Source organism: Lactuca virosa, chromosome 4, assembly GCF_052849685.1.
Source record: "Lactuca virosa cultivar CGN04683 chromosome 4, Lactuca_virosa_CGN04683_v6, whole genome shotgun sequence".
Taxonomy (NCBI): Eukaryota; Viridiplantae; Streptophyta; class Magnoliopsida; order Asterales; family Asteraceae; genus Lactuca; species Lactuca virosa.
The window spans coordinates 17,555,739-17,568,824 of record NC_136429.1 but is presented as its reverse complement, the minus strand read 5'-3'; the positions used below and the strand labels follow the sequence as shown (position 1 = coordinate 17,568,824).

At 35.5% G+C, this 13,086-nt stretch overlaps 1 protein-coding gene across 1 annotated transcript; it reads left to right on the top strand.

Moving 5' to 3' along the window:
• Positions 1-7,545: 7,545 nt before the first annotated feature.
• LOC145169435 (myosin-binding protein 2-like) lies at positions 7,546-11,568 on the top strand. Its single transcript, XM_079087985.1, has 4 exons — positions 7,546-9,377; positions 9,446-9,565; positions 9,659-10,875; positions 11,047-11,568. Exons 1-3 carry the CDS (start codon positions 7,775-7,777, stop codon positions 10,852-10,854), a joined length of 2,919 nt encoding a protein of 972 aa, XP_078944111.1. The 5' UTR covers positions 7,546-7,774; the 3' UTR covers positions 10,855-10,875; positions 11,047-11,568.
• The last annotated feature ends 1,518 nt before the right edge of the window (positions 11,569-13,086 follow it).

The window sequence follows — 13,086 nt, the reverse complement described above, 5'->3', positions numbered from 1 at the left end:
CCCACTGGATATGTTATCCTAGCAGTGTTAGATGTTGAGTATGAGTTAGTGTTGCATGCTAGTGGTTATGCCAGTTAGGTAGACCTGTAGGACTACCTGTGATGTTATATGTTTATTGCATGCTCAGTGATTATGTTGTATGTTATATGATATGTGGGATGGGTTGAGGTTGTACTGCTCCGTGCGGTAGCCAACAGACCTTAGGAGCATCCCAGTTACGGGCTAAAGGGAGACTCGTACTGTGGGCTCGGGAGCATTCCAGTTACAGGCTAAAGGGAGACTCGTACTGTGGGCTCAGGGGTAATCCAGTCTGTAAAGCTGGGAACCCATTACATGTTGTTCAGTTTGTTATGATATATTTGTATGTTATATGATATGTGGGATGGGTTGAGGTTGTACTGCTCCGTGCGGTAGCCAGCAGACCTTAGGAGCATTCCAGTTACGGGCTAAAGGGAGACTCGTACTGTGGGCTCGGGAGCATTCCAGTCTGTAAAGCTGGGAACCCATTACATGTTGTTCAGTTTGTTATGTTATGATATTGTTGATATTGCTGATATTGTTATGTGGACTGTATGTGTATCGGTATTTTGGGGGTAACTCACTAAGCTTTCGGGCTTACAGTTTCAGTTTATTGTTTCTGGTGCATCAGGGGATCGTGGCAAGGCAAAGGCGTGATCGTACAGCTCCTCACTTTTTATGACTTTGTTTATGGGATACTCTGATATTAAACTATTTTGAAAACATTTTTGTAATGACTAATGGGTTTTGAATTGTTTTAAAAGTTTTAAACTGGCTTGAAATTTTTGGGTGTTACAATGCATAAATGAGCCTTCAGCCTGACTGGACCACCGCGTAAGGCCTACAACCTATCTAGACTGCTCTCCGGGCCTTTGGCCTGACCGGACCGCCTCGTAGGCCTTCAGTCTATCGGGACCACCCTGAGTATCTTGGCCTTCATCAACCATAACATGTCGTCATATACACTAACAATCAATAACCAACAACACATGTAATCATGCACATCTACCAATCTAACGCATAATCAATGAACACAGGTAATCATACAGATCTACCAATCTAACACATACTCAACATAATATCAATCCAATATACCCGGATACGAAATCCAGTGAGCAAAGATCTCAATTCTAAGTCTAAAAAGAGCAAAATCTCAACATGGCTTAAACAATAAGCTCTTAATCCCTAAAGTCCTTTCGTCCAAAACTCAGTCCTAGTCTCAAATAACATTCTAAGTCATAAAGTTTCCAACTTTATGACTTTGCATGGCTATAAGGTGTCCAAATCTTAAATCCTATCATTTAACAATGTTCTAAGCCACATAATACATGCATAGAGAAAATTGAAGGGACAAGATCCCATTTTTATAACTCTAAACAACCCAAAACGTCCAAAAGGGAAACTCATTTGGTCTAGAGCAATCCAAACTCACCTAGACCAAGGATATGGGACTAAAAGCACATAACTTCTAAAACAAGCAATATCTAGAGAGATAATCATCAAGTTCATAACTTTATACCTTCTGGGGGTTGTTCAAGAAGTGTAAAACTCATATCTACAAAGCTTGGAGCTCCTTCCTTGCTTCCCAATGGCTTCCTTCTTTCAAAAGTGGACACCAAACACCAAAATGAGCTCAAGACACCACAAATGAAGATTAGGGGTTGTAAGGGACGAAGTGGGCAATGGAGGCCAATGAGGGAAAAGGTCTTGGGAGTTAATGATGCTTAAATAGGGATCAAAATCTAAAAATTAGGGTTTTCACCAACAGCGGTTGCCACACCGTGACACCTATAGCCACGTCGTGGCGGTCCATTAAAAGCCTACGACCCAAAAATACGGCCACGCCGTGGGGAGACTCCACCATGTTGTGGCCACCCAGAATAAAATTTGATGTTTGTAAATTAAATCCATACCTGGAAGGTGTGTTACACCATCATTACCTTTGTTTCGGTAATGACTATGAAGATAAATATTCTGACCTTAGTGGTCATATCGAATCGAGTCCCACTAATCTACGAAGAAAGTTCGACACAACGTTCGAATTTAGATTGAATGAAAAGATAATCAAAGCAATCAATAGAAGTATCGTGATCACCACTAAAATTAAGTAGCCTATAGCTAGAAGTGCTACATGCTAGAATGTGATTACATCACATTAGAACATGTAGGAAGGTATATTTCATGTTGAAGTCTGACTCAAAGAGACCTAAGTCTAGTCATTACATCATGCGATGAGAGGTCATTAAGGACATGACCCATCAGTATGTTAGGGTAGTCGAAGTAAAGACCTTATCTTAGTTTAAGTCTATTCTGGAAGGAGCAGGAGCCTCCAATGGAGATCGAATTTAGAAAGAAGAGAAGGTGTAGGATTTAGCACCATCAATCAAGCAGTTTTAGAGTTAGAAATTCAATATAAAATACATAAAGAGTTATGGGTATCACCTAGGATGGAAAGGTAACGTGCAAAGTCATTATACAACCCCTGTTTTGTTGATGATTTCAAGACGTAATCATCCTAAGGGGAGATAATTGTAACACCCGCAAATTTGGGCTACACATAATAAGTAATAATTATTTAAAATTAAAATACTTGAATAGGATAATCTATAGTCATGTGCGCTATAGATTATATAATATAAGTTTCTTATTAAGAAAAATAGGAAAAATAAACCGAATCATCCGTAAATCATAAAAATAAGTGCGCCAAAACATATATATATATATATATATATATATATATATATATATATATATATATATATATATATATATATATATATATATAGAGAGAGAGAGAGAGAGAGAGAGAGAGAGAGAGAGTACACGTCGTCCCGGTCCCGAAAATATAAATTTCGTAAAAATCGGACTCCGTATGAATTAGATATGATTTTTATAAGATATAAAAGTTAGTCACGCACAAGGAATGTGTGAGGAAAAAAGCTACAAAAAATGGTTGACTTTTAGCTAAAGTCACCAAAAGGAAATTCATATTACTCTTTAAGATATGAATTTTAAGAAAAAGAATGCATGCAAAAAACGGAGTCCGTACAAGAAAATTACGATTTTAGCAAAATCATTCAATTATATAAAAATAGGGATGAGAAATAAAGTAAGAATTAGATGTTGGAATCTAAAGGAAAATTATAGATATCGTCGAGAGTTTTCCGGGGATATAAATAACGTAAAAAACAAAGTTCGTATGAAGAAGTTATGAATTTTTAAAATTTTCCCGAGTGCACCTCTGCAAAGTAAGTATGCACGGCGAGCGCTTCTAGAAGCCTCCACCATGATCCATCCAATGAATGCCACGTGTCACGACATGAGACACCATTTCTCACGACGTGAGAGGCCCCATGACAGCCTATAAATAGCGTTCAAGGCTTATTCTTTCCCCCATTCTATTCCTAACTTTCCCTCTCGAATTTCTACTCCCTTAGCCAGAAAATTCTTAGTATTTAGGATATTTTGGTGAAGCTTCGAGGTTCCTGAGAGCCTGACATCTAGTAGCTAGCAGGACGGAGTCCTGCCAGTGTGATTTCCCAGTTTTCGCTTAAAAGCTATGTAAGTTAAGCTACACTCTATCGTTTTCGGTGCAACTTATATTTATAGTCATAAGTCCATATTATGAAACCATAAATAAGATTTATTAGTAATTACAAGTCATTATACTAATTGATCTACTTATGGGATAGGTGTCTAGAATGGTCACGTTGGCTTGGTTGTTGGATTTCAGAAAAACTATATGTCGAAATGGTCCTGCCTCCCAATTGTCATGCCTAGCTGATCCTTACTTGATAGATCTTGATGTAGAAATTGGGATTAGTGATAAACTTAGACTATAATAGTTACCAGGATTACGAAAGTAGACTAAGGCTTAGAAATTTATGCGTCTAGGTCTTTTCAAAGCACGAAACGAAGCGCTGCTGAAATCGTCAGTCACTTTTATCAAGTGAGTGCATAGTCCCTTTCATGAACATGATTTTAATACAAGTATAAGTTAAAGTATTAAATACATGTTAAAGAGTTTATATGTGAGCTATATGCTTATTACCTGGAATATGTGTTAAGGACATATTTGATAATATATGATATACGAACCAGATGCGGTTCTATATGCGTTAAGATATATATATATATATATATATATATATATATATATATTATTTCATGATATAATGATATAAGTATTAGGAGTAGAGCATCATAGTCTTACTAGAGATAAAATAAGACTAGCGCAAAAGACCTAAGTTAATATTGGGTAATATCTCTTTAAGAATACGTATGAAATATACACGGAGGGTAGAACTCTGACATCCGTCCTGGGCAGAGAGTATGGATTTGGTATAGTCATCTGTTACTGATCCGAGAGATTAAGCATAATCATTTGTCCTTGGTCCGAGAGTATGAATTAGACATAATCAATTGTCCTTGATCCGGGAGTATGGATTAGACATAATCATTTGTCCTTGATCCGGGAGTATAGATTAGACATAATCATTTGTCCTTGATCCGAGAGTATAGATTAGATATAATTATTTACTCCTGATCCGAGAGTATGGATTAGTTAAAGCCATTCATATCTAAATCAGAGAGTATAGATTATGTGAGGATCGGTGGGATGTGGTAGATTGCTTATAAGAGAGATATTTGTATATTGCGAGTTTTGGGATATATATATATATATATATATATATATATATATATATATATATATATATATAGTAACATTGTGGTATTGAAATCCCTATGTACTCAGCAGGTTCCCCAACCTGACCCATTCTATTTTTTTATATCACAGGTAGCGATACAAAGGTGCATGCACAATGAGAGATTCAAGGAAATGTAGACCCTTAGTATATTGAGACATTGTAAGTCTCTGTTTATGCTTATGTTTTATATAAGTTTTGACATCCCGAGTTTAAAAAATATAAATAAAACACATTTATTCGAAAATGCTTTGATAATATCATTATCATGTTTTTGGGACAAATTCTGCATAATTAACCTTTTAAAAGAATACTCTGATTTAATAAGCATAAACAAATCGGTCTTTTCTGGCCGTAAAAATATGGCTGTCACACCCACCCCACCCTACCTAGACCCCACCGCACACCTTCCATTTACCTTTCCCACTTCTATCCCCGTTTATAGTCTCAGCGACACCTCTCCTCCGTTAAAGCCCTCACCGTCCTCATGTACATCAACCATCATCGACAACCTCCACCGTCGTCGCAGACCATCCACCACCTTTTTACTCCACCTTTCTCTCCAACACCACTGCCCTCACCTTTCTCTCCAACACCACTTCAGTTGTTCATGTTCATCGACAAATCCGACGAAGCCCATAATGATGGCACCGATAGTAGGTGAGTTTGATGACGACATGGAAGTATTCAAGAGTAAGCCTTCGATTTCCTACCACAACAAATATTAGATTTTGGTATCTCTCCAGAAACCATCTAGATTCCGATTGCCCTCCATCCAGAAACATGCGACACCTTCCCTTGAAACATGAGATACCCTCCTCTGTAGTTATAAAATGTTAAACGTGAATAAGAGCCACCACCACCATCCAGAAATCGATGTATTTATGAAATTAGTTCACCTCTTTACTCCATCCTCTTTGATAGTGAATCGATTTAAAAAAAATGGATATTGGGGGTTTTCTACGCTAAAGAAGGTTTGTAAGAAAAAAAATCAGGGCTTGTTGTTGGTCGGAAATCAGAAGAATATTGATGAACAAAACTATGTAATGGGTATAATGGGAATGTGGAGCCTCTAGATCTAGAATTTTTAAGTGTAAGTTTAATCTTCAATAGGGGTGCATTATTGGTTGTGGTCGTCAATGATAGAAGTGGGTGGCGGTGGCCGTCAATGGCAAAAATGGTTGGTGGTGGTGGTGTATTTGATTTCAGATTCTCATGTGGATGTGGTGGTGACTTTCAGGTTTCTAGTCATATTTTTTTAGAGTTGATTTTTGGTTCTCGGTAGTGGTTGTCGGTGTCTGGTGATGGTTGTTGGTGGCTGGAGGTGTCTGATGGTGGTTGATGGTGTCTGGTGGTGGAAGTGAGAGTGAGTCTATGTATGTGAGAGAGAGAGAGAGAGAGAGAGAGAGAGAGAGAGAAAGAGAGTAGGAAAGAGATCAGGTGAAAGATTTGGTGGATGGGGATGGTGGGACCACATGTAAAAATCAATATTTTTTAAAGAGAAAATTACAAAAATAGCCTAATCTCTTAATTAGTTTGTGGAAAATAGTAAAAAAAAACCCAAATTACAAAAATAGCTACCAAAATCGCAGATGGACTCAGTCCATCTGTGATTTTGCGTTCATCTGTGATTTCCCTTTTTTCAGGGGTATAAAAACGTAATTTTTTCTTTCATTTTTCAAACTTTTTGTTGGAGAACTCTCTCTCTGGTGACACTATGGACGATTTCATTTTTCAAACTTTTTTCAAACATTTTATTAGAGAGGTTTTAAACAAATTTTCCAAAGAAATAACAACTAAAATGATAATTTTTTTTGTAAAATTTCATATATAATAAGGTTGTTTGGTAGTCAGACCCTATCAATTTCGTAGTCAAAATTAAAAAAAAAACGCAAAATCGCAGGTGGGATGAGAGGAAATCGCAGATGAACTTAGTTCATCTGCGATTTTAGTCAGAGATGGGGGTATTTATACGAAAAAAAATCAAAAAAACTAAATAAAAAAAACCACCTGCGAACGTACAAGTCGCTAAAGCACGACTGCATTTTAGCGACTTGTACGTTCGCAGATGGAATGCTAAAATCACAGATGGGCTTAAACCATCTACGATTTTCATGGCTATATTTGTAATTTGGTTTTTTTTTTTTTTTTGCTATTTTCCACAAAGTAATTAAGGGATTAAACTATATTTGTAATTTTCTCTTTTTTAAATTGGTTAATAATAAATAAACAGTTAAAAAATTACAAGAAATAAACAGGGGTAATATGGTATTTTCATGTTTGTCAGGGATCAAAAACACATAAAACAATAACACAGAGACGGTCCAAATATAAAACAAAAGTTAGGAACCAAACACAGAATTTTTAAAAACCACAAGGACAATTTTAGTAATTTGTTCTAGATTAAATTATAAATAGTTTATTGGTAGATTATTATAAAAATACAAATTAAAAGAATGTGTCACGTTTTCAGAACTATATTTTCAGTAAGTAATTAGAATTTTATTTTAGCTATAAATATTTAACATAAATTTACAAATTGATCTCAAAAATATATTTTGTGTGATAAAAGTTACATCAAAATTTCTACCTTATTTTCTCATACAAGAAAGTAATAGACATGTATGAATTATGATTAGGTCCAACATGTGGCCTCCTTAGTGGCCCCCAACTCCTTGCTTTTTCTTTGTGGCCCCACTTCCTTATTTTATGGTTTTGCTACCTCTATTTTCTAAATATACTAACGATTAATATTTTCTATATATACTAACGATTATAAAATGATTGCTTATAAAATTAATGGGCAATGTAACCCCAATGCCATTTGAGTCTAAATATGTTGCTTAAAACTCAGTCAATACCCCATTTGTCAAATGCTTCAAGAACATCTCTCTTCAAGTCTTCATCTTTTTCTTTCTCTCTCTATAATTTATCTGTTTTTCTAATCAAAACTCCCAAAATTCTAAAACCCTTTTCATCATTTCTTCCAATTTCACCATTTTCTTATTCTGTAAATACATATAGGAAAACATTGTAGCAGCGAAACCGCCATGGCTGCAAACAAGTTCGCGACCATGCTGCATAACAATACAAACAGGATCACTCTAGTTCTCATTTATGCTGTTCTTGAATGGACGCTTATAATCCTCCTCCTCCTCAATTCCGTTTTCTCCTATTTAATCGTCAATTTTGCCCAATTCTTCGGCTTAAAACCGCCATGTTTCTGGTGTGCTCGAATTGATAAATTTCTCGAATCCGATGACAACAATTTTCAATACCATCTATGTGAGCTTCATTCAAAGGAAGTTTCGCATATAGGGTTCTGTTCGATTCATCAAAAGCTAGCGGTATCACATGATATGTGTGAGGATTGTTCATCCTCCGATCTGGGATTTCAAAAAGAGTCAAGGAATTTTGTGTTCTCGAAGGTGGAAAGAATTGATGCGATTCAGAGTGATGAAGAAGATGAAGTGAATTTGAAGTGTTCTTGCTGTAGAATAAACTTTGAGAGAAAAATTGTCAATGATTCTTCTTGTTTTGTTATTCATCCTTTGTGGGATATGTTGGGTAATGCCAAGAAAGGGAATTCCCTTGATGATCATATCGAAAAACTCGTTGATGATGACCAGATAGAATCGCTTTATGTTGAAGAAACCAACAAAATTGACGGTAATGAAGAACTTGAAACAGAGGAAGCTGAGATTGAAGTGATTAGAGATTTGAATTCATTTGAACAGAGTTTGATTCAGTTTGATAAAGGGGAAGATTTAAATTCACATGATCTTCATTCCTTCATTGATTACAGTGGAAATCAGTTGTTTCCATTTGAATTAAGTGATCCGAAAACAGACGAAATTCGAACTGATCCAGAAGAAGAAGATCATGAGTTTGGGGATTTTCAAAAAGCACAGGTGAATTCAGGAGAAATTTATGATTCCGATCATCAGAAAACAGAGGAATCATCTAAATTTTCGGAGAAAACTGTTGCTTACCATGAAAGTTTAATTTATTTCGGTAATGACCAAGTTGTCGATGATGAACAAACTCAAGCCCCATCAATGGACACTGAAGAACTTCAAGAAAGAGATTTAGATATTCGTTCATCAGAAATTGATGATTCTATTCAACAGAATACAGAGGCATTATCTAAGTTTTCTGAGAAAACATTTGTTTCCCATGAGAATTTAATTAATTTCGGTAATGAGCAAGTCGCCGTTGATGAACAAACTCAACTCCCACCAATCAACACTGAAGAACTTCACGAAAGCAATTCAGATATTCATTCATCAGAAATTGATGACTCTGTACAACAGAAAACAGAGGCATCACTCAAGTTTTCTGAGAAAACATTTGTTTCCCATGAGAATTTAATAGATTTCGGTAATGAGAAAGTCCTCATTGATGACAAAACTCAACTCCCACCAATCAACACTGAAGAACTTCACGAAAGCGATTCAGATATTGATTCATCCGAAACTGATGATTCTGTTCATCATATAACAAAGGACCCATCTACATTTTCTGTGAGAACTCGTGTTTCCTATGCGAATTTGATTGATTTTGGAAATGAACATGTCACAATTGATGAACGAATTCAAATACCATCGATCGATGTTGAAGAACTTCAAGAAAGTGATTCCGATATTCATTCAGGTAAATTTAAACTTGCTGTTCAAATCCAATTTATTTCGGTTTTAAGAGAGTTCAACTTTTTTTTGCAGTTCATGAAGAAGATGATGTTTCAATCGGAACAGAGATTCCAGTTTTGGATGCATGTGATGAGATCAAACAAGAAGAACATTCAACAAATTCTAATATTTTGCATTCAGATCTTGAAAATGGTAATCTTTATGAGTGACATAAGAAAAATATATTCACCCAATTGAATCCTAATTTCAAGATTCAATAAAGCTCTGTTTTCGTATTTTGTTTAGATTCCGAGGAAGAGAAAGCTCCGGAAACACCGTCTTCAATTCATAGCCTAAACCCATTCCACAGGAATTGGTTGATTCCCGAGATGAAAGAATCGGTAACGGAAGATTCATTTCATGGAAGTACAACTTTCGAACCTGTGAACACCGCCGAGAAGTTGAAATCGGCTTTGAAAGCCGAGAGGAAAGCCTTACATGAGTTATACAGGGAATTGGAAGAAGAAAGGAATGCTTCGATGGTGGCCGCTAATGAGACCATGGCAATGATAAACCGACTTCAAGAAGAAAAGTCGGCCATGCAAATGGAGGCGTTACAATATCAACGAATGATGGAAGAACAGTCGGAATACGATCAAGAAGCTCTACAACTCTTGAATGAACTTATGATTAAAAAGGAAAAGGAATTGGAATTGTTCCGAAAGAAAGTGTTGGAACACGAGGCAAAAGAGAAGAGTAGGGTTTTGCGGGGCAGTACTAAAACGGGAACGTCATCAATTTCTTGGAGTCACTCCGAGGACGATGATGGATTGTCGATTGACTTCGAGGGGAATCAAGAAAGCCAACATCGGAATCAAGAAAGTCAACATCGGAATCATCAAAATACCCCGATTGATTCGGTTTTGGACTTGGAGTCATCGTTAGCGGACTTTGAGGAAGAAAGGGTGTCGATCCTCGAACAATTGAAAGTTCTAGAAGAGAAGCTTTTCACATTGAGCGATGAAGAGGATCGACATTTTGCTAACACAACAGTAACCGAGGACCAGTACGAAGAGATTGGAAATTATGGCTTCAATGAACATGTTGTCGAATATACTGCAAATGGAATCGGGAAAAATGGAAAACAAGCAAGGGTGAAGAGACTTCTTCCTCTTTGTAATGCGAATAGTACATTGGGCGAAGATGGTGTGACCGTAAGAAATGGATACGAGAACGGGTTTTATTCCACGAAGTTTGAAGACACGGCTGTCACGCGATTTGAACTTGAGAAGAAGAGAATTGATATGGAAGAGGAAGTGGATCAATTGTACGGAAGGTTACAAGCCTTAGAGGCAGATCGAGAATTTTTAAAACATTGTATCGGGTCTATGAATAAGGGTGACAAAGGAATGAAACTTCTTCAAGAAATTTTATATCATTTACGAGATCTTCGGAATGTGAATCTTCGAGCAAAAAACTATACCGAAAATGCCCTCCTTTGAGCCCCTACAAACACCCAAACGGTATTATAATCGATCGCTTATGATTACGAATATCAACCCATCAAGAATTTCAACTTGTTACAGGATGAAATTAACAAGTTCGAATTTTTTTATGTGAAAATGATAGAATATACTTTTGCCTATATTCACTTATAATGTCTCATAAAATTTTATTCTTTTTCTCACTTTTAGGGGTAAAAAGTGGTGCATTGTGGAGTTGAGGTCCATGGAGGCTTATTGTTGTGTTGTGATCATTTCTCCATGTTTTATCTATGCCTTTGTACAATTAATGTGGTTTCAAAAGCAACCCAATTTTTCTTGAGGGCTTTTGTGTCCATTCGTCTCTACTTTTGAAGGGGAAAAGGAGGATGATGGTCCATGGTGTGTAGGCTAATGAGGTTTTAGAAGAAGGCAAAATTGCAAAAAATTACCATTTTTAGGATGATTTAAGTTCACATCACGCTAAGTTAGTTTGTACTATGTGTATTAATTAAAGCATGTATGTAATACTTGGTCGCATTCAAATTCGTTGGAGAGGGTTAGAACTTAGATGTACGAATATTTTTTATTTTTTTAATTTGTCTTTGGAGTAAGAAGAAAGGGCAAGGGGTCCTATTCCTCATATTTTATGTATCCTTTTGAAAGTATATACAAGTTTGGTGTTTTGACTAGAATTAACTATATATTATATGCGTACTCATCATTTTATTTGTTTATTGGCATTGTGATTGTGTTGTACTTGAATTTTAGTCATGGAATGTTTGTGTTCGTCCATTACCTCCGAAAAGGGTTGAATAAAAAATGAAGCTTTTTATATTTAAGCCAATTAAGAACAATTAAGTTAAATAACATAAATAAACAACTTTAGAATATAAAACAATATTATGCTTTGTTTACAAATACAATGACGTTTTATATTAGGACCAAAGCATAAAATATTTTAGTTGATTACTTGGATTTATTATTATTTTTCTTTTTCATTTCATTTGTTTCCTATATTTTATGTGTTTTTCAAGTTTCAACCATAACCATAACGAACAATGACTTAATAGGAGTTATCTAGGATGAAGTTGGACCAATAAGGCAATAATGGAAACAAAAAAAGTGTTAAAAAGGATTAAAGTTGAAGAATTTACAGATAAGAAAAGTGAATTAAGGAGATGACTAATGATTAAAATCTATAATTAATTTAAAAAGAAATAATCATTAAGATCGGCTCATGTTTGGTGGTGAGATACATTATTACATCCATACCAACATGGCATTATTCATCCTTTTAGGTGTGTTATTTTTACTTTTATTTTTTCTTTCATTATTATTATTATTATTATTATTATTATATTATTATTATTAAATTATTATTATTATTATTATTATTATTAATAATCAGTTATGACACATGTGTATCATACAAATTTATTTTAAAAAAAATAAATATAAAAATTTAAACACCAAATTTATAAGAAAAATTAAAAAAATGTTAAATTATTAAAATTGAAGTATTTAATTCTCTTTTAATTTTTTTTAAATAGTTTAAATAAATAAACATAGGAAATAGTTAGGCTTTAATTGAGGAATTTAAGAATTAGAAAGAAATTATGTATTAATGAAATTAATTTTCATTTATTATTACTGTAACATACATAAAATTCGAGCCAATTTAAAACTTTTTAAAGCATTCAAAACCATTCACTTATTACAATTTGTTTTCAAAATAGTTTAAACATCAGAGTTCCCAGAAATCATAGTCATAAATCGAGGAAGTGTACGGTCACGCATTCGCCTTCTCGCGGTCATCTGCTGTACCTGAAACAATAATCGATAAATGTAAGCTCAAAGGCTTAGTGAGTTGCCCCCAAAATACTCATACACACAACAATACACATACAGTAACAAACAACATACTATGGGTCCAATCAACCATCGGGTTGGAATACCCCAGGCCCTCAACCATCGGGTTGGAATGCCCACATACTACGAGTCCAATCATCCATCGGGATAGAATACTCTCGGCCCACAACCATCGGGTTGGAATGCCCATATACTACGAGTCCAATCATCCATCGAGATGGAATACTCTCGGCCCACAACCATCTGGTTGGAATGCCCACATACTACGAGTCCAATCATCCATCGGGATGGAATACTCTCGGCACACAACCATCGGGTTGGAATGCCCACATACTATGAGTCCAATCATCCCTCGGGATAGAATACTCTCGGCCCACAACC